Source organism: Dipodomys merriami, unplaced genomic scaffold (assembly GCF_024711535.1).
Source record: "Dipodomys merriami isolate MVZ:Mamm:240054 unplaced genomic scaffold, mDipMer1.0.p SCAF_33, whole genome shotgun sequence".
Classification (NCBI taxonomy): domain Eukaryota; kingdom Metazoa; phylum Chordata; class Mammalia; order Rodentia; family Heteromyidae; genus Dipodomys; species Dipodomys merriami.
The window spans coordinates 2,254,480-2,282,042 of record NW_027204826.1 but is presented as its reverse complement, the minus strand read 5'-3'; the positions used below and the strand labels follow the sequence as shown (position 1 = coordinate 2,282,042).

Genomic DNA, 27,563 nt, shown 5'->3' with positions numbered 1-27,563 from the left:
GAGACAGCGCCCAGGCCCAGAGTTCAGGCCCCACGACCGGACCTAAAAAAAAAAGGGGGGGGGAGGAATGCAGGGGATGAAATTGATGAGGTGCATTGTATGGATGATGGAAACGTTTTAGATATGTGTAGGTGGCTCATGCATGAAATCCTAGCTACTCAGGAGGCTGAGATCCTAAGGATCCCCGTTCAAGCTTAGACAAGCAGAAAGTCTGTAGAACTCATCTCCTATGAACCACTGAAAAGTCAGACATGGAGGTATAGTTCAAGGTGGTAGAATGCTAGCACTGAGCACAAAAAGCCAAGGGGGAGCGCCCGGCCTGGAATTGAAGCCCCAGTATCAGAAAACCAAAACCAAAACAAAACACAAACCATGCATCACCACAAGCAGACATTGCCTTTAAAACAAGGGGTGGGGGCTGGGAAGGAGGCTTGGAGGTAGAGTGCTTCCTCAGCACCACAGACACAGAAAAAGCCGGAAGTGGCGCTGTGGCTCAAGTGGCAGAGTGCTAACCTTAAGCAAAAGAAGCTCAGGGACAGTGTCCAGGCCCTGAGTTCAAGACCTAGGTCTGGCAAAAAAATAATAATAATAATAAAATAAATTAAACAATAAAATGGGGGAAGGGGAATAGAATACTCCTTTACTTCTTTTGCTAAAAATCACTTGGCATTACAAGTAGATCCAGTGAATTTTCTTTCACATGCTGGAGATTCAAGGATGGGAGACAAGTTAGAAGCCACGTTGCTAGTACCCAAGCACCCACGACCCAGCAGTCCCCAGACAACCCTGCCAAAGCCCCGAGCACACACTGGAGTCTGGGCACCCGCTCCAGGCCACCGCCTCCCTGCTGTCCTGGGCCTTCTAGGAGCAGCTTAGCCGCAGGGGTAAAAAGCAAACTTCCCCTGTGTGGATGCCAGCCAGGCCATAGCGGCAGAGCGTGCCTGGAGGGACCCAGAAGGCAGGGTTTCCAGGAAAATTCAGCGAGAGGCCACAGGCCGGGGTACCCCAAGCTTTGGCCTGGGGAAGTTAGGTGGGGGTCACAGGTCAGGTTTCTCCTTGGTCCCTGCAAGCCCCGCATCGCTCATGCACATTGCTCTTCCCAACTGCAGTTAAGCCCATTAGTGCCTGACTCACGCCGAATCCCTGCGCTGGCTATGGCAAGCTCCCTGGAGCCCTGGCCCTGGCTCAGGCTCAGTCAGGCAGAATAAGCAACCACCATGAGTGATGAATGGACACGGGGTCCACCTGTGGCAGTGTAGCGGGCAGATGGCTGCAGGGACAGGAAATGAGAGACCTGTGAGTCAAAGTTCTGGAAAGTTCTAGAAAGTTCAGGATGTCTCAAGATATTGGAGTGTCACACAGGAATCAGGACGCCAATTCCGAAGGAACTTAAGCATGATTTTTCTCTAATGTATTAGAGACTGTATTCTGACTGGCCAGAACTTGATTTACAATTCTTGCCCAAATGCTCATTAGAAAGGGGTGAAAAATTATTCCAAGCCATCAACCAAAACCAGGACACCTGACCAAAGCAAGAATTTTCCAGAAAAACAATTCTTTGTTCTTGTTGTTGTTGTTCCTGGGGCCTGAACTCTGGGCCCGGGCGCTGTCCCTCAGCTCTTCAGCTAAGGCGAGCGCTCTACCACTTGAGCCACAGTGCCACTTCCAGTTTTCAGGTGGTTCATTGGAGATAAGGGTCTCACAGACTTTCCTGCCTGGGCTGGCTTTGAACTGTGATCCTCAGATCTCAGCCTCCTGAGTAGCTGGGATGATAGGCATGAGCCCCCTTCAACCAGCCTTCCCTTGTATATGACTTTAGAATGATCTTTGTCCATTATCTGTCTACAAAGGGGTCCAACAAGTCAGATGGTAAGAAGAGTGCACTGGATCTGTGTTACCCCATCCATTCTTCCATCCTCCTCCCCCATCTCTCCCAACCCCACCCCTGCCCTCAAGTTACTGGCTCTGTGTTCATCTCTGGACACTGAGCGTGGCCACCCATTCGCCCACCCTTCCCTTCGCCATTCGTCTGCCTTCCATCGTACCACACGCCACAGGCCCTAGACTCCTGGTATTCGCTGTGTGAAGCATGGCGTGGACCATACTTTGGGCAACTTGCTTGTGGATGCCTGCTTGTGTTTCCCGATATGTTCAGATTTCAATTTAGCTTCACGTACATGAGAAAACACACACCCAGGAAAAGAGTGGTTCACACTTCACAGTTCTGGAACATCCGGGGATGCTTGTATCCAGCCAAGGCCTGGTGAAGCTTCAACTCCTGGTAGAAAGTTGAGCGCTTGTGGGGGCAAAAAGGCTGTCCATGCCTCCCTGGTGCTTCCAACCGAAAAGGGGAGGTTCTGTGGGGTCACTACAGATCTCCTGGAGGGCATTTGTGAGGCCCAGGTGATTCTAACCTATATCAGGGCCTGTGCTCCCGCCCAAGCGAAAGGTACAGGCACAGCAGGGCCTTGTGCAGCACAGGGGAGGGTGGGCAGGGTGGGGGCTCCTGCAGGAGGAGGGAGGGGGCGGGAGGAAGAAATGCAAAGGAGAAGTGTGGGGCCCTGAGAAGGAGGAAGCAGTAAAGCTGAGAAAGGTTTGTCTGGAGAGGGCGGACGCTCAAAAGGAAGCACATCAGACAGCCGGGATTTGTCTTTCCTTAAAAGAAAAAGAAAAAGAAACAAGAGTTGGGCACCTGTGGCTCATGCCTAGAACTCCAGCTACACAGGAGGCTGATATCAGAGGATCTGGGTGCGAGGCTAGCCCGGGCAGGAAAGTCCATGAGACTCTTTATCTCCAATTAACCAGTAAAAGACAGAAGTGGAGCTGTGGCTTAAGTGATAGAGCATTAACTAGCCTTTAGCAAAACTACTCAGAGACAGTGCCTAGGCCCTGAGTTCAAGCCCAGGGCTGCCCCCACACACAAAAAATTGTTCATTGTTATGATGCATCAAGATTGGGGGAAGAGTGGAAATGTATATATATATATGTATATATGTATATATATATATAAATGGTTCTGCAATTCTAGGTCTTGGTCCCCCCAAAATATCTTGCTATGTATCAGACTTCATAGATAGCCTTTTCCCATCTCTGCCTTGCCAAATCGATTCCCTGCGTTCTTTTTCCTTTGGGTGACTCTTCAGAGCGCCCAGTCGAGGGCCTGGCTCAAGTTCAAGTTCACCACACTTCCCCCAAACAATGATGCCTAGATTTTTTCCCTTTTCTCCCCCCCTCCCCGTGGTGCAGGGTGGGTGATGACCTTCTGGGAGGAGAAAGACTAGCTGGATCAGCAGCGCTGTGTGAGCTCTGCCTCATCTCCAAGGCTAGCCGAGGACCCCTAACTCCGCGGGAGGAACGCCAGATTGAGGCATCAGAATTTCCCCCAACCAGTATCTGCCTCCTTTCAACCCCCCCAACCCCACCCCCCACCAAGGGCGGCTAGGGGCCAAGAAAAGGCGCCTGCGGCTCCTTTAAGAGGCGGGACCTCACGGCGCCTCTGATTGGGTGAAGCGGCTGCCTTTCTTGCCACTCCGCTGGAGGGGGGGCGGGCCTCGGTTGCCAGGGAACGGCGCAGGGGTCGCGCGGCGGCTGCGCAGAGCGGCGCGTCGCTGTCTGGGGTGGGCCGCGCGCGGGGCGCGGGGGTCCGCGGGGTCGCCGCCAGGCCGAGCAGTTCCCCGCCGCCGTCGCCGCCCGGGCCTCCGCGGGCCGCCGGCACCATGGGCCAGTGCGGCATCACCTCCTCCAAGACCGTGCTGGTCTTCCTCAACCTCATCTTCTGGGTGAGCGGCACCGGCGGGGCCGCGGGCCTGGGGCGCGCGGGGGAGGCCGCGGGCCTGGGGCGGGCGGGGGAGGCCGCGGGCCTGGGGCGGGTGGAGGAGGCCGCGGGCCTGGGGCGGGTGGAGGAGGCCGCGGGCCTGGGGCTGGGCCTGGGGCGGGCGGGCGGGGGAGGCCGTGGGCCTGGGGCGGGCGGGGGAGGCCGCGGGCCTGGGGCTGGGCCTGGGGCGGGCCTGGGGCGGGCCTGGGGCGGCTGGGGGGCCCCGGGCCGGGCCGGGAGGGCTCGCGGCCTCCGCCCCGGCGGCCCGCGGAGTGGGACCAGGCCGAGCCCGGGCCCGCACGCGCGCGGTACCCACCGCGCAGCCCGGCGGCGTCGGGCCAGGGATCGGGGTCCGCGTCGCGGGGTCGCAGCCCCGGGGGCCCGGGGCAGTCGTGCCCGGGCCGTGCGGCCGTCGGCGCGGACGTCCCCCGAGCGCGGGGCCCAGCCCGCCCGGCGGCGCCCACGGGGCCCCTTTGTGTCGGGAGTCCGGGGCTCGCCCCGCTCCCCGGCCCTAGGCCCGGAGGACTCCCCCCCTGCAGCGCCTCGGAGCTGTTCTTGGACCCAGGAAAACGGTGGATTTGCCGTGGCCACGCGCGGCCTTGGCGTGCACATTGTTTTTGATTGAGTGTGTGTGTGTGTGTGCGCGCACGCACACGCCCGTTCTGGGACTGGAACTCAAGGCCCGGGCCCTGCCCCTCAAGGTTAGTGCTCTACCACTTGAACCACAGCTGCACATCCCAGCTTTTTGGTTGGCTGATTGGAAATAAGAGGCTCACCGGCTTTTCCAGCCGGGCTGGCCTCGAACTGCCCTCCTCAGATCTCGGCCTCCTGATGAGCTGGGACGACAGACGGGTCCCCAGCGCTCAGCTTTGGCAATATGGTTTTGAAAGCAATGCACTGGCTTTCTCGGTGGTTTGGGACCCGCCTTCAGAGGGATGCGTCACCACCCTCTGTGTGCGTCACCCCCAGAGCCCTCGGAGGGAGCAATCCATGTCCACACCCTTCCCTTCCGGATCTTGCACCCGGATAAACATTTTTAAACACACCCTCCTCGCTTTATTTAAACACACACACACACACACACACACACACACACACACACACACACACACACACACACAGCATTAGCCGCTGAAGCCCAGTGTGGTGTCATTGTGGTCCCTCCTCCATCACAGCTGGCCCTGTCACCACACTGGCCTGCCCAGGACAGGCTCCTCCGTCCCCACTCCAGAACATTCCTTGAACATTCCTTCTAACGCCACTTTTGAGTAATCTTTCCCGTATCCTCTCCACACACCCCCCCCCCACACACACACCTGTTCTGGAAAGACTCCCTACTGGCCCCTAACAAAGAGGAGCCTCCTCTACTCCTGGCTGCCCATCAGAAACCCCCCCCCCCATACTGAGACATAAACAGGCTCCTATTCCCCAGGGAGGGGAGGGCATCCTCCATCAGGATCCCCAGTCAAAATCACCAACCTGACCTGGGGTTTCCAGAATTTCTTCTTTACCATTCAAACCAGTGTTGCTCATTCTTTGCGTTACAGGCGTGTGTTTGTGTGTCAGTACTGGGGCTTAAACTCAAGCCCTCGGGCTCTTGCCTGGCTTTTTCAGCTAAAGGCTGGTGCTCTTCCACTTGAGCCACAGTTCCACTTCTGGCTTTTGGCTGGTTAATTGGAGAAAAGAGTCTTAGGGACTTCTCTGTCCTATCTGGCTTCAAACCATGATCCTCAAATCTCAGCCTCCTGAGTAGCTAAGATGACAGGCGTGAGCCCCCAGTGCTTTCTTAGAAGGAAGACAAATAGATAGCCGTGGCTCGCGCTTGTCCTCCTGCTCCAGAGGCTGAGACCTGAGGAGTGCAGTGTGAGGCCAGCCTGGGCAGGGAAGTCAGGGAGACTTTTGTCTCCAGTTAACCACCCAAAACCTGGAATTGGAGCTGTGGCTCAAATGGTAGAGCACTAGTCTTGAGGGAAAAGGTTCAGGGCCAGCGCCCAGGCTCTGAGTTCAAGCCTCAGGACCAGCACAGAAGTTCAGAGACACCCTCCCTCCAAAATGAGAAACATTTTGTTATTAGGTAGTAAGACACTTAAGAGACAGAACCTTGGCTCTGCAAGCTGAAAGTTCCTGGTGAATTTGTGGATATCGCTGTCAAGGCTTAAAGATGGACACAGGAGGTGCTAGATATGTGGAACTGTTTTCACAAGTCATATTTTTGTTGACGAAATTGGAAAGTCATCTAAGTAACCACTCAGGACTTCAGAAACTGTTTTTTAAAAAAATCTTCTCATCTGTGCTAGTGGGATAGTAAAGGCTTGAGTGAAGCCTGGCTCCGGTGGCTCACGCTTGAAATCCTAACTAAGGAGGCTGAGATTGAAGGATCATAGTTCGAGGGCAGGAAAGTCCATGAGACTCTTTATCTGCAATGAACCACCAGAAAACAGGAAATAGTGCTTGGGCTCAACATGGTAGAGTGCTACCCTCGAGCAAAAGAGCTCAGGGACAGCACCCAGACCCTGAGTTCCACCCCACGACCAACAAGAAATAAAAAGACTTTGGTGCAAAGTTAAGAAACGGGAAAGTAAAATTGTGGCGACTATTAGATGTGACTACTGATAGATCATTAGTTTCTCACTTCTGGGTGACAGTATTTGCTGTGACTCCCTACTTGTTGACAGTTTCAGCCTGCTAGGGGATGGCATTAGATGGGACTTGGGACAGGTCGCTAGTTTCTGACCTCCCCGAGCAGGACTTCCCATGAGTGGGGGCAGGGCGCGTCCTCACGCTGCTCCTGTCCTGCAGCCGGGCCTCCAGGTTGACCAGCTGACATTGGCCCCACCAGGGGACAGATCCTTGTTCCCTGCTCTAGACTCTCCTGGAACCTGTGGTGTTAGCACAAGGTGTGCTTTCAAAAGACTGGAAGGGTGCTTTCTTCTCTGATGCAAACTGAGGTTGAAGCTTGCTGTGCCAGCATTCACCTACCTGTTCACCAGCGAAGGCTAGGAGGAGGAGACACACTGGAAACCCTCGCTGGTGCCTCACGCTTCCAGTCAGGATTACACAGGCCCCTCCCTCCTCTTAATGGGATGGAGGTGCCCTGGCCAGAGCTCTGTTTCTTGCTTGGACGCTGGTGCCTTCGGCAGCGTGTATAATGACTGGGATGTGGACACAGATGCTTGGGAACAGAATCACCTGACAGCCCGCATTGTTACGTTAGTTTGGCCCCGTTTGGGCTTGTGTGCTGGTGAAGAATGGGCACACACTAACCAGAGAAATACTCAGTTCTCAAATTCAGGAAGTTGTCTTAGAGAGTTCTTCACCAGATTCCAGCATATTGTGGTTTGCAGCTTGCAAGATGGCTGTGGACAAGTGTGAGCGCGCACAGCTCCTTCCCGTGTCAGTGCAGAAGGCGGCGGGGAGGGGGGGGCGGGGGGGGGGGGAGTCCTCAGGTAAATGGCTAAGCGTTGGAATAAATACTTAGTCCGTCTGTACCTGTCTTTACACTGGACCAAGGGCAGACAAGATTCTTAATTTGGTACTCAGGAGGCTGAGATCCAAAGGATTGTGGTTCAAAGCCAGCCAGGTCAGAAAAGTCCCAAGAGACTCCCGTCTCCAGATTAACCAGCAAAAAGCTGGATATTTGACCCAGGAGGCCTTGTTTAAAACAAAGCCTCGAGGCACAACTCCACTTTTGGCTTGTTGCTGGTTAATTGAAGATGAGTCTTATGTATGAATTTCCCTGCCCTGGCTGCCTTCAAGCCATGATCCTTAGATCTCAGGCTCATGAGTAGCTGGGATTACAGGCGTGAGCCACCAGTGCTGCCTGGCTTTACTTCTAGCTGCATGTGTTTATCTTAGGCATCACAGGGCCAGGGGAGAACAAGCTTTCTTGTGCTTTGAGAGTCTGATCTTGTGGGCTGTGGAGGCCGCTGTACTTCATTTTTATGAGCAGAGCTTAACAGGAAAACACCCACAGAGCTGGAGCAGCTCGGGCGTGTGACATAGTGGGAAGCCACCTATAACCTTTAAATTTTATCTTGCCTTAAAAAAAAAAAGTGTTATGCTTGCCTGTGGGGCTGCATTTTTAAGAAAATTGCCTTGCTAAACAGATGAGATGTATACATGAGCACTTTGTACTTATATTGTAGATAAATCGTGAACAAGACAGAGAAGAATCTTCACTGTTCTTACAGAACTCTTTTTTTTTTTTGGTCAGTCCTGGGACTTGAACTCTGGGCCTGGGCACTGTCCCTCAGCTCTTCAGCTCAACGCTAGCACTCTACCACTTGAGCTACAGCGCCACTTCTGGTTTTCTGGTGGTTTGTTGGAGATACGAGTTTTACAGACTTTCCTGCCCAGGCTGGCTTTGAACCACGATCCTAAGATCTCAGCCTCCTGAATAGCTAGGATTACAGGCGTGAGCCACCGGTGCCCGGCTTTGCAGAACTCTTAAGTAAAACAAGACTAGCAATTAAAGAAGAAAGAGCCCAATAAGGTTGTGCACACCTGTAATACCAGCTCCTGGAGGGGGAGGCAGGAGTTCCATGCAAAATTAGCAAAGACCCTATCTCAAAAACCTCACACTTGGGCTGGGAAGGTGGCTCAGTGGTAGAGTGCTTGCCTTGCATGCCTGAGGCCCTGGGTTCGATTCCTCAGCACCACATAAGCAAAAAGAAAAAAGCTGGAAGTGGTGCTGTGGCTCAAGTGGTAGAGCGCTAGCCTTGAGCTGAAGAGCTGAGGGACAGCACCCAGGCCCAGAGTTCAGGCCCCACGACCAGACCCCCCCAAAATAAAAACAACCTCACATTTGTAATTCTAGCTACTCAGAAGGCTGAGATCCAAAAGATTGTGGTTCAAAGCCGGCTGGAACAGAAAAGTCTGAGAGATACCCATCTCCACAATAGCCAGCAAAAAGCCAGGCTGGAGGTAAGGTTCAAGTGATAAAGCACCAGCCGTACAAGGGAAGGGGCACTTGCCTAGCCAGCTTGAGGCAGTGGGTTCAAGCCCCAGGACCACCACACAAAAATACCAGATGATAAGCCAGGGGGGTGAGGCTGGCAGAGACTTCTTCAGGAGGTGACATTTAAAGTGAAGTGGAAGAAGGGGCCAGTTTTTGGGTGAGGGGTCAGAGGTGGCCTCAGGACTGGAGAAGTAGCCATTTTCCAAGCCCCTGAGAGGTCTGCCTTCCTGCTTTAATGCCGGGATCGCGCTGCTCTGCTCTGAGTCTGGGGACTCGTGTGTCATCTTAGCGTTGTTTCTGCACCTTGGCTTGGTGAGGCCGGAAGCTCGTCTACTTCGGGTTCTGCTTCCAGCAAAGATCCAGCTGCTGAACACGCCTTTCACCAGCAGAGCTTTTATTCTACTTTTATTGTCTGTGTGTGTGCGCGCATGCTCTGGTACTAGGTTAAACTCGCGGCCTGGACACTGTCCTTCAGCTTTTTCTCTTAAGACGGCTGTACTGCCATTTGAGCCCCAGCTCCACTTGGCTCTCTGGTGGTTAACTGGAGATCAGGAATGCCATGGGCTTTTCTGCTCTGCCTGGCTTTGAACTGTGCTCCTAAAATCTCAGCCTCCTGAGTAGCTAGGCTCGTAGGCTTGAGCTCTCAGCACCCTGGCTATATATGGTCTTCCTTTTTATGTTTTGGTGGGGGGTAGTGGGGTTCGAACTCGGGATGTTGCACTTGCCAGGTAAGCACTTTGCCACTGAGCTTCATCCCAGCTACATCCCGCTCTCTCTTCCTCTGAAGAATTTGTCAGGGTCAGTAGGTCAGGGAAATTATTTGCATTTATTTGTTGATTTTGGAACTCCACCTCTCCGTCTCTCTTGGAGATTTTGCTCAAGGCTAGTGCTGTACCACAGCACCCCACAGTTCCATTTCTGGCTTTTTGGTGGTTAATTGGAGATAAAGAGTCTCTTGGACTTCCTGCCTAGCTTGGCACCAGAATGAAGATCTTCAGATCTCAGCCTCCTAACTAACTAGGATTATAGGCATGAGCCACTGGCGCTCTGCTTGTTTTTTGTTTTTGTTTTTTTTAAAGGAATATAAAATGATTTATTGACCACTGTTCTTCATTATTTATAATAAACAATATACAGGTGGGTAGTGTTCTGATCACTACAAAGTTGTTTTTCTGACTTTTATGGGACCATGGCCCAACAGAAAAAAATTGAGCCTACATGTATAAGGAATGAGTGGGGGTAAAGGAAAGGTATACAGTTGGATAATTATAAATTTTACTCATTCATTTAGGCCAGCGGCTTCTAAACAGTCGAAAACGTTTAACTAGCTGATTTTACATTTCCATCAGCCAAATCTTAGCCCATGATTCATGAGCTTTTAATATACAGATTCTAATATTCTGTGAAGGAAGGGTTCACTGTAGAAACTTACAATGAAAATAAAGTGTAGGGCTGGGAAGGTGGCTCAGTGGTAGAGCTTGCCTTGCATGCATGAGGCCCTGGGTTCGATTCCTCAGCACCACATAAGCAAAAAGAAAAAAGCCGAAAGTGGTGCTATGGCTCAACTGGTAGAGCGCTCGCCTTGAGCTGAAGAGCTGAGGGACAGCGCCCAGGCCCAGAATTCGAGCCCCACGGCCGACCAAAAAAAAAAAAAAAAAAAAGGAAAGAAAGTAAAGTGTATCCTAGTTTTCTTGTCTGGGTGGAGGAAGTTGTTGGTAGCAACAAACTTTGTCCTTTTCAGAAATTTTGCGATCCTGTTGCGTTTGCTTGTCTATGGCAGAGGCAGGAGAACTAGAGTTTGAGGCTTATTTGGCTCCCAAGCAAGTTCAAGGCTAGCCTGAGCTGCCTAATGACCCTCAGCCACAAGGGGCTGGGAAGGTGGCTCAGTGGTAGAGTGCTTGCCTAGCATGCATGAAGCCCTGGGTTCCATTCCTCAGCACCACATACACAGAAAAGGCTGGAGGTGGCACTGTGGCTCCAGCGGGTAGAGTGCTATCCTTGAGCAAAAGCAGCTCAGGGACAGTGCCCAGGCCCTGAGTTCAAGCCCCAGGACTGGCAAAAACAACAACAACAAAAATAAAACCAAAACAAGGGCTAGGGATGTACCTCAGGCCCAGGGTCTGATGCCCAGCTCTTCTAAACAAGCAAAACCTCCAAAACGAAAAACTACTTGTGTACGTATTTTGTTTGCACACACACGAACACACAAAAAACTTCAGGATGGTCCTTCCACATAATGGTTAAAGACAAGTTCTGTTTACCTAATGACTGAAATAAAAAATTGCCTAATATTTTTTTTCAAACCTGTTCCTGAATGGAAATAGCTGCAGTATCAATATTTTCCTATAAAGAAAGCCCTTATTATATTTGTTCTAGTAACCAGTACTATGGAGGGGGAAAAAACCAACTCTCCCGGTACTATTTTCAAAACCAACATATCAAACTTGATTTTCGTTAAAATGTAGTTATTGTTTCAGACCATTAATTCAAAAACCAAGACTCAGGTTTCACATATATGTGTGTACATATATTTTTTTAAATTTTTTAAAAAAATTTTATATATATATATATTTTTATTGTGAAAATACTGTACAGAGGGGTTACAATTACATGGATAAGATAATGAGTACATTTCTTATCAAGCATTGTAGCCTCCTGCTTTGTTTCCCCTTCCCATCCCTTCATATCCTCCCCCCCACCAAAGTTGTAAAGTTCTTTTTTTGACATAACGACTTGTACATCTCATTGTTGCAATGGGTCCTCCTGTTGTACATATATTTTTATATATACAGATTGTATATGTATACATATCTATATATCCCTACCAATATATATACATATATTTGCGTGTGTGTGTGTGTGTGTATATATATATATATATATACACACACACATACATTTATATAAAGCAATTCCAACAACTATTGAGCATCTTCTGAGCAAGAATGCCAAGTTAGTCTCTCTCCATAAAATGTAATTACATTCTGAGGACATTTCCTGTTTGCCTCTAGCCAGCTCCAAGTTCATCTTCATCTTTTTTGGGGGGTCTGGTCGTGGGGCCTGAACTCTGGGCCTGGGCGCTGTCCCTCAGGCTCTTCAGCTCAAGGCTAGTGCTCTGCGAGTCTCACAGACATTTCTGCCTAGGCTGGTTTTGAACCACAATCCTCAGATCTCAGCCTCCTGAGTAGCTAGGATTACAGGCTTGACTCCCTGGCGCCCAGCTAAGAGGCCATTTTTAATTGCAGACATCAAGAGCTCAAATGCTCTGGGTCATGATCCTGCGGCAGTGTTCTTGATCTTTCAAATGTCTTTGTGAGGTATATGATTTCCTCACACACCACAAACCTACATTCCTAAATGAGGCTTTGACCGAGTGGCGAGGGCTTTAGGCCTGCGGACCTCTGCCTCAGGCATTCTTCTGTTTTTGCTATTAGGATTTGGTCCTACAGTGTGAGTGCGCTCTGCACACATCTCTTCCACCCTACTTGGTCACTCACTCAAGGGCGGGTCCCTACAAGAAGAGTTTGTAGATAGGCTGAAGCAGGTGGCTTTCCACACACATCATTTTGTTTTCCTTTATCACCCTTCTGTCTGCATCTTCCCATGTCTTTGAATAGTGCTACGTTTCGTTATGACTGAGGTAGTTGGAATGTCACAGGGTGAAGTTTTGGGAGGCTTTTAGACCTACACTGTGTAGAATTACCAGTGATTGCACACTGGATAGTTGTGAGGAAAGTAGCTGGGCTCTGTGACTCACGCCTGTAATCCCAGCTACTCAGAAGACTGAGATACGAGGTTCACAGTTCAGATCTAGCCCAGGCACAAATGTCTGTGAGACTCGCAATCCAGTTAACCACCAAAAAGCCAGAAATGGAGCTATGGCTCAAGTGGTAGAGCACAAGCCTTGAGTGAAAAAGCTAAGGGACAGTGCCAAGGCCCTGAGTAATCACACACACACACACACACACACACACACACACACACACACACACACACACACACACACACACACACACACACACACACACACACACACACACACACACACACACACACACGATTGGGTGGTATGTGGGTCTTAACATTGAATTGGCTTATTTTCTTTTGAGAGGATTTGAGTCCCTCCTTCCTCCCCCCCCCCCCAACACTACTTTTTAAAGTATCACAAATGCTTATGTAAGAATGAAATTTTTACTTTAGGAGTTTTCTCCTGTGACTGGGCAGAAACACACCAAGAGGAGCCCTGCACTTGGGGATCTCATAAAAATAGCCTTGTTTTTCAGAGGATCAGGCTGGCGTCCTGAAAAAGCACGGGCTGCCTGGAGCTTGCCAGGGCTGGGCCGTGATGTAAGCATGGGCGGATTAAAGGGTACAGAAGCGCGATTTGCAGAAGACAGTTCTTTCTTCGATTTGAGGCCTTGACCTTTCCCCTAAACTCCCCTCCCCTTCTGTCAGAAGGAGGTTTATTTTTAGTCATCTGCCCTGGCACAAATCCTCCTTGCATGCACAGAGGGGTGACTAAAGCAGGAGTCCGGCCGCTTCACGCTATACCTTTCTCCACTCCCTTTGTGCCTTCCCCCCCCCTTCCCTGTGCCTTCCCTCCCCCCATCTTTCCCCCTTCTTCCCCTTTCATCCTCTCCCTTCCCCCACTTCTCCCCTCCCTTCCCTCCTCCTCCCTCTCTTCCCTCTCCTCTCCCTCCTCTCTCCCTCCTTTGCAGCTGCTTTGTTGGCAAAGCCCAGATCCCATCATGGCCCACGTGAGGGAAGATTTAACCCTGCTCACCTTTATTTAGCTTTTCTATTAATAGCCAGAGATCTCAGTTAAAAATCCAAGTTGACTGCAAAGGCCAGGCCGCTGGTGGGCGCTCAGGACCGCCCTCCACCTGCGCCTTCGTGATTCACGCCTGCCTTGCTGGTGGCTGGGTTTCTGTCTCCAGGTACTGTTAGGTCACCTGCTCAGTACTTTCGAGGTCATGGGTGGTGCTTTCTACGTGTTCTGCAGCTGAGCACAGGCACGTCCTAAGCGGAGTCCACTAAAAGAACCCGTTGCGATGCCTTTGCTCTGGGAACTTCTGTGGACAGGGAATACAATTGAAGAGCAGCGGTGGCCCTTCCCGCTGCTGGGTGCAGCCCTTCTGTCCCCACCCGGAGCTGGCGCTGCAGGAGCTGACCTTGGCTAGGCTCTCCGGTCCACGTGGGCCTGTTGACCGCATGGCAGCCTGGGTGACAAAGATGCTCTGCGTCTTTATTTTAGGTCCAGGACCAGGACTGGCAGTGAATACCTGACGCTTTCACTCATTGGCTGGTGCTCTACCAATTAAATTAAGCCACGCCTCCAACCCCTGTGCTTTGTGTCTTGGTGCACAGCTCTATCAGAGGCCCGCTGCATCTGTCACAGCCTCACCTGTGTGCGGTTGGGTGATCTCCTGCCTGAGTCAGAATGCACACAAAGTGCGGATTTTATAGGAATCTTCAGGTTGAAAACCCATCTTTTTTGGGGGGGGAGGGGGGGTCCGGTCATGGGGCTTGAACTCTGGGCCTGGGCACTGTCCCTCAGCTCTTCAGCTCAAGGCTAGCACTCTACCACTTGAGCCACAGCACCACTTCCGGCTTTTTTCTTTTTGCTTACGTGGTGCTGAGGAATCGAACCCAGGGCCTCATGCATGCAAGGCAAGCGCTCTACCACTGGGCCACCTTTCCCAGCCCCGAAAAACCATCATTTTATACCTGAAATGCAGGTGGTTCTTCAGTGCCAGCTGCTTCAAATTCATACTCTCCAGTTTTGTATTTTCTATGCAGGCCAGAACTTTTACTTACTAGCTGGGCACTGTGGCACACGCTTATAGTCCCAGCCACCCAGGAGGCTGTGTCTCCTGAGCTTAGAAGGTTGAGACCCAACTTACTAAGACTCTCATCTAAGAAGAAGCAAGAGGCTGGAGTGCAGCTCAGTGCTAGACGGCTAGCAGGCGCAAGGCCCTGAGTGGAATTCCTAGAAATGCAGAACAGAAAGGTCAGAAACAAAACCCCAAACTTCATCTACAAGAAGCTTAAAAAATTGAACTCAAAGTTTAATTTTTTTAAGGTTTAAAGTTGCTTCCATTGTTCTTTCTCCTAAAATCCCATGGTTTACGTACATGCAAATAACCCCTTCCCCTTCACTCTCATTTCCAATCAGGCTACTTTCCTAACTAAGTGGCGTTTTCCAGATCCGACAGTGATTCTAATGGCATAAGAAATCCCCTCATAAGCCAGGCTCCTGTGGCTCACGCCTGTCATCCTAGCTACACAGGAGGCTGAGATCTGGGGATCACGGTTCAAAGCCAGCCCGGGCAGAAAAGGCCCTGAGACTTTTATCTCCAGTAAACTACTCAGAAAACTGGAAGTAGCACTGTGGCTCAAGTGGTAGAGCGTTACCCTTGAGCTGAAGAGCTGAGGGACAGCGCCCAGGCCCAGAGTTCAAGCCCCATGACTGACAAAAATAAAGAAAAACCCCTCACAGTGCCCCGGCCTGCCCTTCCCACAGATCTAAGCAGTGATTGAGAGTTCAAGGTCAGAAGAGTGAATGAACTTTCTGTTTTTGGGTTGTTTTTTTTTTTTAAACCAGTCCCAGGGCTTGAATTCAGGGCCTGAGCACTGTCCCTGAGCTTTTGTGCTCAAGGCTAATGCTTTGAGCCACACCTTCACTTCCAGCTTCTTGGTAGTTAATCAGAGATAAGAGTCTCACAGACTTTCCTGTCTTGAGTTGGCTTTGAACCATGATGCTCAGATCTCAGCTTCCTGAGTAGTTGAGATTATAGGCATGAGCCACCAGCACCTAGCATGAATGATATTTCTGTTTGCTGGCCTGAAAGATGATTGAGAAGTTCTGTTCTTTTTTTTTTGGTCAGCCGTGGGCCTTGAACTCTGGGCCTGGGCGCTGTCCCTCAGCTCTTCAGCTCAAGGCTAGCGCTCTACCACTTGAGCCACAGCGCCACTTCCGGCTTTTTCTGCTTCTGTGGTGCTGAGGAATCGAACCCAGGGCCTCATGTATGCAAGGCAAGCGCTCTACCACTGAGCCACCTTCCCAGCCGGAGAGGTTCTGTTCTAAAGTTTCTGTGAGGGCCCCACCAGCCATCCTAGGAGGTCAGATGTTTGAGCGCAGCCTAACTCTGATCATTCCTCAGTGAAGGAGCAGCAGCGGGCTGTCGGCACAGGCTGGCACCCGGGGGTGAGATTGAGGAGAGTGTGTGCAGACAGCACTTGATGAGGCTTTCGGAGAAGCAGAAGCGCTCGCTCCCATTAGGTGCCGAAGCACCTTGTGACTCAGGATGGTTCAAGAATCACAGCATCACGTGGCCTGGGAACGTCCGCGAGATGCTCATCTCAGCTCCCAGCGCTCCGGCCCAGCAGCAGGCTCCTTGGGGCTCTAGTTCACCCTGGAGTTGAGCAAAACCATCCGGTATTGTTTAGTGAGCCTCTGGTTTTTACCATCTTGGTCTTCGGGAAATAGTGTCACGAGTGCTAGTTGTTTCATTTTCCCCAGGGAGTGGACAGAGGTGAGGAGTGCAGATTTAGAGTCAGGTTGGGTTCAGGTTCTAGCGTGGCCCCTCGTATGTCATTGGTGAAATGCAGCTACGGTGAGCAAATGTGTTACTCCCCCCGCCAGCCATGCCACTGGACAGGTGTCTGGATGGGTCGGCGCTACCCAGAAGCCTTCCGGGGGTGTGTATCCATCTGTCCTCACCATGTTAGAAATAGCTTGGGACGTTGGGATGTTGCATAGGAATAAGGACACCAACTCGAAAGGAGCCCAGCAAAGCCAAGTTTACTTCCACTGATGGCGCACCATCAGCCAAAACTCTGGCAGACAGACACACAGAGCAGGCGGGTGCTCCCTTTACATCCCTAACCCAGCAGGCCCCACCCCTCTGCTCCCATTGGCTGAGCTCAGATTCACAACCTGCAGAAGGATGGGGCCGAAATAACAGGTTGTAGCTAAAATTCATGGAGCTTCTAACAAGAGGTCTTAAGGTGTTCAGGAAAAGGATGTAACTAAAACGTAGTTAGCAAGGGCCAAGCCACCTGGCCAGCTTAGGAACTTTCCAGAAAAACAATTCTCTCAAGAGTAACATGGTCAGCAGTATTATTTATCCACTCAGGCTCTCTTGGGCCACACCATCAGTTGCTATAAAACAGTGGGTGGAGCTGGAAAGCGTTCCAGCGTGGCTGGAGGAGCGGGCAGGTGGGTTGAGACACAGAACTCCCCTGCCCGCAGCGGCTGGGCGCCCGGAGTCTCACGGGTCTGTTGGGCCGTGTGTGCAGGGAGCCGCCGGCATCCTGTGCTATGTGGGAGCCTATGTCTTCATCACCTATGACGACTACGACCACTTCTTCGAGGACGTGTACACGCTCATCCCGGCCGTGGTCATCATCGCGGTCGGCGCCCTCCTCTTCATCATCGGCCTCATCGGCTGCTGTGCCACCATCCGGGAAAGCCGCTGCGGCCTGGCCACGGTGCGTGGACCCGGCCACGGGCTCCTTGGAACTCCTGGGGGTGGGGGGAGGTGGGAGTGGGGGGGAGTGTTGGCTCGTTTTGTTGCTGTGCTATTGGTATTGGTGGGCTTGAACTCAGGGCCGTGAGCGCTCCTGTGGCTCTTTATCAAGAGACTGGGTAGAGCTGTTGTTTTTCTTTCCCTTGTACTTACTTTTTGACAATTTTTTTCTTGCAGTTTGTCATCATCCTGCTCTTGGTTTTTGTCACAGAAGTGGTTGTTGTGGTTTTGGGATACATTTACAGAGCAAAGGTACGTTGTCTCCCGTGACTTACCTGATGCCTAGTGTGTGTGTACCTGTGTGCGTGTGTGCACGTGCACCTGTGTGCACCAGTCCTGGTGGTTGAACTCAGAGCCTGGGCACTATCCCTTAGCTTTGTCACTCAAGGTGGTGCTCTACCACTTGAGCCACACCTCCATTTCCAGCTTTTTGTTGGGCAATTGGAGATAGTCTCTCCAATTTGTCTGCCTGGGCAGGCTTTGAATCTTGATCCTCAAATCTCAGCCCTCAGCCTCCTGGGTAGCTAAGATTACCAAAGTAATCTTACCTTCTTGGCTGTAAGTGTTTCATTTTCTTTTCTGTTACTTCAGAAGAAGCTCCCGCTGAGTAGCTGACAGGTGAGAAGTTCATTCATTTCTTTGGCCAATGGAGTCCTGATACCATAGAGCGGGTGGAATACAGAAACTTTGTTTCATGAGGGTTTGATTTTTCGTTGCTACTTTAAGACATAGGAGATTTTCAGAATTGTGATCCTGCCTTTCACCCATCCTGAGGAAGAAGGCTTCTGCCAGTTTAGGGTGCAAAGGGCCTGTGGCCAGCACTTCCTTCTTGCTTCCTTCCATTTTCTTCATCATTCCCTTCTCTTCCCTTTCTATTTAGCTCACTTTTACTTTCTGCCTATAATTCCACTTAGTGCTAAACTGGCTGTTTTCATTACTTGTGTTATTTTAGCACCATGACAGAGATAGAATGGAATCATTCCCGTGTAAGTAAAGGCCTAATGGACCACGTTGGTACTCAAAGTAGGTTCTATGCCTATGATCTGGTTATGCCACCACTGGTAAAATTACCAAATGGTTCTGATTGGTTTGGAGGGGAATGAGGAGATCTGGTGGGACAAACTTATTACATGGCACTAATGCCATTTTTAAAATTTTTGGTTGATCATGGGGCTGCGCGCTGTCCCTCAGCTCTTCAGCTCAAGGGTAGCTCTCTACCGCTTGAGCCACAGCGCCACTTCCAGTTTTCTGGTGGTTCATTGGAAATAAATCGAGTTTCATGGACTTAACTGCCTGGGCTGGCTTTGAATCGTGGTCCTCAGATCTCAGCCTCCTGAGTTGCTAGGATTACAGGATCGAGCCACTGGCGCCTGGCAAATGCCATTTTTTTTTTTTTTTTTTTTTTTTTGTCGGTCATGGGGCTTGAACTCCAGGCCTGGGCGCTGTCCCTCAGCTCTTCAGCTCAAGGCGAGCGCTCTGCCACTTGAGCTACAGTGCCACTTCCGGTTTTCTGGTGGTTTATTGGAGATAGGAGTCTCACGGTCTCTCCTGCCCGGGCTGGCTTTGAACCTCAATCCTCAATCTCAGCCTCCTGAGTAGCTAGGATTACAGGCATGAGCCAACAGCGCCCGGCTCAAATGCCATTTTTGTGAGTGATGACAGCTGCATTTTCATGAAAATACAGATTCTAAGGACTTACTGATTACTTTTGCATATTTGGCTAAGTAAAAACATTGAATAAAGAGCAGTAAAAAAATATTTTTTAATTTATTCTGTGCTAGTCCTGGGGCTTAAACTTGGCCTGAGCTGTCCCTGAGCTTTTTGCTCAAGGCTGGTACTCTATTACTTGAGCCATATTTCTACTTCCAGCTTTTTTGGTGATTGATTAGGTATACGCATCTCGTGGATTTTCCTGCCTGTCTGGCTTTGAATCACAGTCTCCAGATCTCACTGTCCTGAGCACCTAGAATGACAGCCAGGCATGAGCACCAATCATCTTACAGAGACGTCAGGGTTTGCTTTCATCTCCTTTAGGAAAGGAACGGAAGCGAGTTTTTAGAGAACGTACTGGAAACTTACTGGGAACAATGAAGACATTGCTCACAGTGGAGGGTGTCTGTTCCCTGCGCTCCTCACTTGCTCTCCTCTCCGTCTCATACCTCTCGTCTCATGTCCTGTAGCTGAATTCTTGCCTGCCTGTTCGAATCTGTGTGAAGGCAAGAAGGGAGACATTCACAGTTTCCTCGCCTGGACCATTGTTATTCTTTGTCTTGGTTCAGGTGGAGAACGAGGTTGACCGCAGCATCCAGAAAGTGTACAAGACCTACAATGGAACCAACCCTGACGCTGCCAGCCGGGCCATCGACTATGTACAGAGACAGGTGGGCCTGTGGCGCCCTCCTGTGGCGGGACATGGCATCACCTCCCCCACTGCTGCCCAGCACCTTGATGTGCGCACGCTTTCCCCCAGGATGAACCATGGGAAGCATATCCCACCGGGACCCAGGCCAAGACAGTTAGCAAAAACATCTCAGACCTTTTTTTTCTGTGTGCCAGTACTGGGGCTTGAACTCAGGGCCGTGTACTCTCCCTTAGCTTTTTCCCACTCAAGGCTGGTGCTCTGCCATTTGAGCCACAGCTCTACTTCGGGCTTTTTGTTGGTTGGAGATGAGAGTCTTGGATTTGTCTGCCAGGGCTGGCTTCTAACTGTGATCCTCAAATCTCAGCCTCCTCAGTAGCTAGGAGTAGAGGCGTGAGCCACCTGTGCCTGGCTAGCATTTCCTTTATTGTAGAAAGTTCTGTTGGACATCACTGATCTAGAATAGCATATTTCAAAACTCTACATGAAACTCTGAAGCTCCGCGTGTGGACATACATGTATCTTGTCAGGGAATAATGAATACATCCATTCTCTCCTCCAGTTGCACTGTTGTGGAATTCATAACTACTCAGACTGGGAAAATACAGACTGGTTCAAAGAAACCAAAAACCAGAGTGTTCCTCTGAGCTGCTGCAGAGAGACTGCCAGCAGCTGTAACGGCAGCCTGGCCAGGCCCTCGGACCTCTACGCTGAGGTGAGTCCAGCCCAGCCCCCCGACCCCCTGCACCTCCGCTCCACCCTTGAGTGCTGTCTTGGCATTGCTGGTGTTCTGTTGTGGTTACATGCAGGCAGCCCTATAATCACACCTTCCATTCCCATTCCTTCCAGCAAGTAGTAGCCTGTGACGCTTGGCTCTCCTTTGCAAAGATGCTGATGAGGATAACTGTGTGTTGCAGGGCTGTGAGGCTCTGGTTGTGAAGAAGCTGCAAGAAATCATGATGCATGTGATCTGGGCCGCGTTGGCCTTTGCAGCGATCCAGGTGAGGGCGCAGGTAGCCACCGAGCTGTGGTCAGCCCCAGCTGTGAGCCCCAAATAGGGGGTTTTTTGTTCTGGGTTTGGTTTTTTTTTATGGTTGTGGGGCTTGAACTCTGGGCCTGGGCGCTGTCCCTCAGCTCTTCAGCTCAAGGCAAGTGCTCTACCACTTGAGCCACAGCACCACTTCCGGTTTTCTGGTGTTTAATTGGAGATAAGAGTCTCATGGGCTTTCCTGCTCCAGCTGACTTTGAACCACGATCCTCAGATCTCGGCCTTCTCAGTAGCTAGGATTACGGGCGTGAGCCCAGAATAGTTTTAAGCACAAAGTAGTAGTGAGAATCTTGGTGGACACAGGTAACCTGGAAGTGATGGAATAACACTGTCTACTCCGGAAGTCAGGGGGATATTCTAGTTCATTCAACATCTTGTCTCTAGACCCTGTCCCAGAAAGATGAAAAACCCTGTGATCTGGATGCAGACGCACTGGACAGAGGCTCTGCTTTATTTCCTTGCCTTGTGTAGGGAGTGAGCTACAAACAACTATTGTTGTGGGAGATGTCATTTTTCCTGCGGAGATTGTTTCTATAGCTTCCACGCCTACTGTCAGTGTACTGCGGAATCCTTCTCTCTCACGCCTCCTTTTCCCTTCTCTCTTCCCCCGGCACATATTTTAATAGCGTGGGGGAGGTCATACTAGGGTTTGAACTTAGGTCCCCACAATCAGCTAAGCGAGTACTTCACTGCTGAGCAAAACCTCTAGCCCTGAACCTCACAGTTTTTTTTTTTTAAGTCTCATTGCTTTATCTTAGAAATGGAAAGCTTCATTTCAGTTTTCTTTGTGTAGTCTTTCTCTTTTGAATTCTTATTTTCCTGTCCTTAAGATTTTATTTGTCTGGAATTTGAATTCTGTCTTGTGCTAGCATGGCTGGCAGTCTACCACTTGAGCCACATCTCCAGCCCCGTTTCTTGCTGGTTATTTTCAAAAGTGCTGACCTGGGCCTTGAACTGAGATCCTTCTGCTCCCAGCCTTCTGAAAGCTAGGACTGTGTGTGTGTGTGAGCCACCAGTGTCTAGCTTGCAGGTTTTCTTTGCAGTTTTTTAATTCTTATTTTTGTGGTGCTGAGGATTGAACACTGTGCCTCATGTGTGTCAGACAAGCCTGCCAGTGAGCCATTTCTCGTAAACACTAAATTAAGTGTTATTATTTTATTGAGGAAGAGTCTCACTATGTTGGCCTGTGCTGGGTCTGAAATCCTGGGCTTACGTGATCTTCCTGCCTCAGACTCCTAAGTAGCTGAAAAGCGGTGCAGGCGCCCCCCCCCCCCCCCCGGGACTCCCTGAACATATTTTCATTGGTGTGTGCCTAACCCAAGAACTGCTAGAACTTTGGTCGCTTAGTCTTCACAGTGTTTCTTTTAAGAAATGCTTTTTTTTTTTTTTGGCTTGACAGAAAAGACTCCCCTGTACTAACTGAGGTTGACACCATTAGTACTCATGGCTTCATTCTTAATTCTTCCCAACTGCCCCTCATGCTGTGCCGCTGGCGCCTGGCAGCGCTGCTGCTGGTGTCGTGAGGGTGCTTGTGCAGAGGGGCTGGCGGCGGCTCCGGTGCCTTCCTCTTTATCCACAAGCTTCCAGTCCCATTCTCCTCGGGCCCACTGCTTATACTTCTCACCCCAGTGAAAAGTAATTGACTACGCCAGGCACTGGTGACTCAGACCTGCGATCCTAGCGACTCAGGAGGCTTGAGATCTGAGAATCGCTTTCAGAGCCAGCCCCAGCAGTTAGATCCTTGAAACTCCCACCTTCATTCAGTTAACCAGCAAAATGCTGCACAGGAGGTGTGGATCAAGTGGTAGAGCACTACCCTTGAGGGAAAAAGCTGAGCAAGAGTACAAAGTCCTGAGTTCAAGCCCAGTACTGGCCAAGAAACAAATAAGTTCTTGAAACAGGCTTCAAGCTTAAAGGATGTATTTTAAGAAGGTGTGGGATATCTTTAACTTGTTAGATTAAAGCCTGTGTAATTGCTAGATTAAGCGTAAGGTACTAGAGGGCCTGCCCTTGGTCTGTTTGAACTGGAGCTGGTACTGTGGGACAGAAAGCACCCTTTCACTGGCAGGATGGTAACAGTTTACTCTGCTGATCCTCAGACAGCCCTGAAATGATTTATTGTGATCCTAGCTCTATTTGCTATGGTCTCTGCCCTCCTGAGCATTTTCTTTGCAGCTCAGGAGCAGTAATCGAGTGATCAGCAGGGATGTGTTTCATATTTTGATCATCTGTACAAATATTCATCTCACTGAAAATCATAGGCTACGAAGGAGGTCTCTTTCCAGGCAAATCCCAGGCGGTGCGTCCTTAATGATAATAAGCCACACTTATTAGCATGCAGCAGAACATTCTGGAATGACTCGCTGCTTATGCTCCTGACATGCTGCGTGTAGAGTGTGTAGACGCTGAAAGGCGGGCTTGGCCCTGTCACTCATCCGGTCATGTGGTTGGCCAGTCAGATGTTTCCCTCTGCTCCTACCACCCGCCGCCTGCATGTTACACTTAAATCACCGACCCCAGGAAAAGAGGCTAAAGACTGGATTTTTTTCTTTCCAGTTGAAAAAGCCTAAGTCACGGATCCAAAGCTTCCACGGAGTTTTCACTTGTCAAAACCTAAAGGTTTTAAAAATGAAAAACATGTATAAACACTAGTTTCAAGAGGGGGGAAATCCACCTGAAATAACGCAGAAGTTTTCCCTAATTGTATTGTCTTTTTTTAAAGCATGCCTAGAAGGGTTTCATCGTTTGATACTCAAATGATCTATCTGTGTCCTGTGTGTGAGAAGCAGAACAAAGAGAGAGAGAATGCCACGGTATCAGGAGCTGTGTGCTTGTACACCAATCCAGATGGAAATTTATGGAGATTTCCATCATAAATATGGAAATTTAGAGCTTGAAAGAGAGAAAGAAAGGGAGATTCTCTGGTCCTCAGCCCCTTGTTTGCCAGCAGAGCAGGGATAGCAAGTAATGCAACTTGGGACACTTCCGCTGCTCAGACAGGAGCCGACCCAAGCCTGCCAGGAGCCAGGCCAAATTCCTAATTCTATTAGAGGGGCTGATGATTGACACTTCAGTTAGATAAAATCTAGAGATGAGCTAGCTCCGTGGCTCACACCTGTCATCCCAGCTGCACAGGAGGCTGAGAGCTGAGGGTCCGGGAAGAAGAAGGACGGACCACTGTGCAGTCTGGTTTGCAGAGCTCCGACTGCACAAGAAGGCAGCCTGCTGGCAGAAATAGGAGCTGATTTCCCCCAGCAAATCAGTGATTGCTAGAGGTCCATGATTTTATTGCTCAGTTTGCCATGGGAGCCTCTGTTTGGTTTTACAGCTTTTGGAAGATTGATTTGATGTACAGTGAATAGAAATGAGTTTCTTTCTCTAGGAAGCAGATACTAAATAATATGCACCATTAGCTTAAGATATTTAGTAAATGTTGAGCAACATATACTGAAAATGTCTTTAAGGAGCTTTATTATGTTTGTGTGTGTATGACAGTACTGGGGCTTGAACTCAGGGCCTGCACACTGTCCCTTAGCTTTTTTCAAAGCTCAAGCCTGGTGCTCTACCTCTTGAGCTATAGACCTCCACTTCAGGCTTTTGCTGGCTAATTGCAGATAAGAGCTCCACAGACTTTGCTGCGTAGTCTGGCTTCAAACTATGATCCTCAGATCTCAGCTTCCTGAGTGGCTAGGATTACAGGTGTGAGCCATGGCACCTGTTTTAAGTTGCTTTGAACTAGCAAGCACTAACATCAGCAGGTGTTAAATGTCTGGTGGGTCTGGGTGGTCCTGAGTGGGTTAGTGGCTAGAGTGGAGGAGTGTGTGGCTTTAAACCTGAAGAATTCAGATTCAGGACATCTCCCTCTTGGTTTCTGTTTTGTGGTAACCGTTCTTTTCAGATCCCGCGTGTCTGTTTATGGACCAGGTGCCTTTGCTGAAATTAGATTGGCCCTTTGAAATGAAATAAATAGCTGGGTCTCTAGGCTGTCAGTGAGGAGTTAGAACAGCAAATTAACTTTCCTTGAGCCCTTTGCTTACTGTTTATATTTTCTAAGAAGCTGGGTCAAAATTTCTGGAATCATTTTCTCTTTAATCCATCTTAATCCTCCTGCTTTTCCAAAGAACATAGCCCGACTTTGTTCCTGCTCCAGGGTGGGCTACTGCAGAAGGATTAGGCCTTATTAAAATGCAACAGTGAAGCAAGAGTGACCTTTAAAAACTCAGCACATGCGTGCAGTGTCACACAACCAGGCCTGCAGCTTAGACGGGGACTGTGAAAGAAAGGAAACCCTCAACACTTTTTAGCCCAGGTTTGGTTTAACACCACGGAGCTGTTCGTGGACCGAATTTTGTGTGTTGGAAATAAGGCTTTCCTCCCCCAAATCTAGATGCTGAAAAGACCACCATGAAACGTACCGTCCCTTAAAAACGTTGATTTTTGCCTGTGCTGGGCCCTCTGGCTCAGATCACCAAGATCTGACGCGCTAGCGGTGTTGGTGGCTCCCCAGGCGCTGGGCTTCAGAGCGCCTGGGCCGCCCGGAAAAGCCGGACGCGGAAGTTTGGCCCAAGTGGTAGAGCAAAAAAAGCTTAAGGGAGAGCGCCCAGGCCCCGAGTTCAAGTCCCAGTACCGGCACCAACGTCCCGGAGGGAGGGCTGACTGCGGGAGGGAGGGGGGGAGGGAGGGAGGGAAGGGGGCTGACTGCGGGAGGGAGGGGGAGAGGGAGGGAGGGCCGACTGCGGGAGGGAGGGGGGGAGGGAGGGAGGGAGGGCCGACTGCGGGAGGGAGGGGGAGGGAGGGAGGGAGGGCTGACTGCGGGAGGGAGGGGGGGAGGGAGGGGGGCTGACTGCGGAGGGGGGGGCTGGCGGTGGGGCTGACTGCGGGGGGGGGCTGGCGGTGGGGCTGACTGCGGAGGGGGGGCTGGCGGTGGGGCTGACTGCGGGAGGGAGGGAGGGGGGGCTGGCGGTGGGGCTGACTGCGGGAGGGAGGGAGGGAGGGGGGGCTGGCGGTGGGGCTGACTGCGGGAGGGAGGGAGGGAGGGGGGGCTGGCGGTGGGGCTGACTGCGGGAGGGAGGGAGGGAGGGGGGGCTGGCGGTGGGGCTGACTGCGGGGGGGGGGCTGGCGGTGGGGCTGACTGCGGGGGGGGGGGGCTGGCGGTGGAGCGCTGACGCGTGCCTTTGTTCCGCAGCTGCTGGGCATGCTGTGCGCCTGCGTGGTGTTGTGCCGGCGGAGCCGCGACCCCTCCTACGAGCTGCTCATCACCGGGGGCACCTACGCCTAGGGCCGCGCTCTGATTGGCAGGTGGCGGGCCCGCCCCTCCGCGCCCCCAGCGCACGCGCACTGCTGCCGGAGCGGCCCCTCCCTGTGCCGGCCGAGTCTCCGTGTGTTTGCCAGGGAGGGGCGGAGGGGGGCGGAGCCTGGGCGCCGCCCGGCCCGGCCCGGGTGCCCCGGTCCCCGGGTCCCCGTCTTCACGGCGCAGAGCCGGCCGCGGTGCGCCAAGGCCCCGACGCCAACCTGGCTCAAGCGGACGCCGCCCCGGCCCCTCGCCACGTCCTACCGAACACAGAGCCCCGGCCCGGTGACCGCCCGGCCCGGCCGCCTAGACTAGCTCAGACCCGCTCCCTGTAAATAGGAAAGCCACGCAATAAACGCGTCCTCCCCCCACAGCCGCGCGTGCGCACGCGTGCCCTCCGTGTGCCCGCCACCGCGTGCCCTCCGTGTGCCCTCGTGCCCGCCGGGCCACGCCCCCACCCCACCCCCGCGGGCGCCCCCGCCCGGCCACGCCCCCACCCCCGCGGACGCCCCCGCCCGGCCACGCCCCCACCCCCGCGGACGCCTCCGCCGGGCCACGCCCCCACCCCACCCCCGCGGACGCCCCCGCCCGGCCACGCCCCCACCCCGCCCCCGCGGACGCCCCCGCCCGGCCACGCCCCCCTCGTGGGCCGCGGTGCCTGCTTCCGGGGCGGGACGCACGGGAGGTGAGATCCGAGCGTCAGGTGGGGCGGGCCCGGGCAGCAAAGGCCCTGACCCTCGCGTCGCCACCGAACCAGAAGAAAGCCAGGAGCGGAGCTGTGGTTCAAGTAGTAGAGCGCCAGCTTAGAGCCAGAAGAGCGCGGGACGGTGCCAGGGCCTGTGCAGGCTCCAGGGCTGCCAAAGGCGCGGCCGGCCGGGCGGACGCCGCCAGGGCCCCCGGTCCCACCCCGCCCGGTCCCACCCCGCCAGGGCCCCCGGTCCCACCCCGCCAGGGCCCCCGGTCCCACCCCGCCAGGGCCCCCGGTCCCACCCCGCCCGGTCCCACCCCGCCAGGGCCCCCGTCCCACCCCGCCAGGGCCCCGGTCCCACCCCGCCAGGGCCCCCGGTCCCACCCCGCCAGGGCCCCCGGTCCCACCCCGCCAGGGCCCCCGGTCCCACCCCGCCAGGGCCCCCGTCCCACCCCGCCAGGGCCCCCGGTCCCACCCCGCCAGGGCCCCCGGTCCCACCCCGCCAGGGCCCCCGTCCCACCCCGCCGGCCGCGGCCGTCGCGTGGCAGCATCCGCGTGGTGCGTGGTGCGGGCCGCGGTGAGCAGGGAGTCCGCACACCAGCACTGCGCCCCCCCAGCCCGGCCCCGCTGGCCCCGCCTCCATCTGCAGGGGAAATGGGGACTGCTCCGGGGGTCTCCGCGGTTGACGGGCCTGAATTCGCAGTCGCTGCTGTTTGCCCTGTGCGATGGTTGTCTTGGTCTCCTTTGGGGGGGGCGACACACACAAGCAGCGAGCTGCAGGAGGAACGCACCTCCAGCCGTCTCCGTGATTTATTTTCCCTCTTTGTGACAGTCCTGGGGCTTGAACTCAGTCCTCACACACGCTCATGCCTGGCT

The 27,563-nt window shown here is 52.5% G+C and overlaps 1 protein-coding gene across 1 annotated transcript; it reads left to right on the top strand.

The window, feature by feature from the left end:
• Positions 1 to 3,581: 3,581 nt before the first annotated feature.
• Tspan3 (tetraspanin 3) lies at positions 3,582 to 26,372 on the top strand. The gene is made up of 7 exons (XM_070042824.1): positions 3,582 to 3,779; positions 17,073 to 17,264; positions 17,480 to 17,554; positions 19,582 to 19,683; positions 20,224 to 20,376; positions 20,579 to 20,662; positions 25,895 to 26,372. Exons 1-7 carry the CDS (start codon positions 3,717 to 3,719, stop codon positions 25,985 to 25,987), a joined length of 762 nt encoding a protein of 253 aa, XP_069898925.1. The 5' UTR covers positions 3,582 to 3,716; the 3' UTR covers positions 25,988 to 26,372.
• The last annotated feature ends 1,191 nt before the right edge of the window (positions 26,373 to 27,563 follow it).

What these genes read in the sequence shown, in the direction of transcription:
- Tspan3 (XM_070042824.1), top strand. Translation starts at nt 3,717, where the DNA reads ATGGGCCAGTGCGGCATCACCTCCTCCAAGACCGTGCTGGTCTTCCTC. An exon ending in GCCGCTGCGGCCTGGCCACG is followed by an intron (nt 17,265 to 17,479) that starts GTGCGTGGACCC and finishes TTTTTCTTGCAG; the next exon opens with TTTGTCATCATCCTGCTCTT. An exon ending in CCTCGGACCTCTACGCTGAG is followed by an intron (nt 20,377 to 20,578) that starts GTGAGTCCAGCC and finishes TGTGTGTTGCAG; the next exon opens with GGCTGTGAGGCTCTGGTTGT.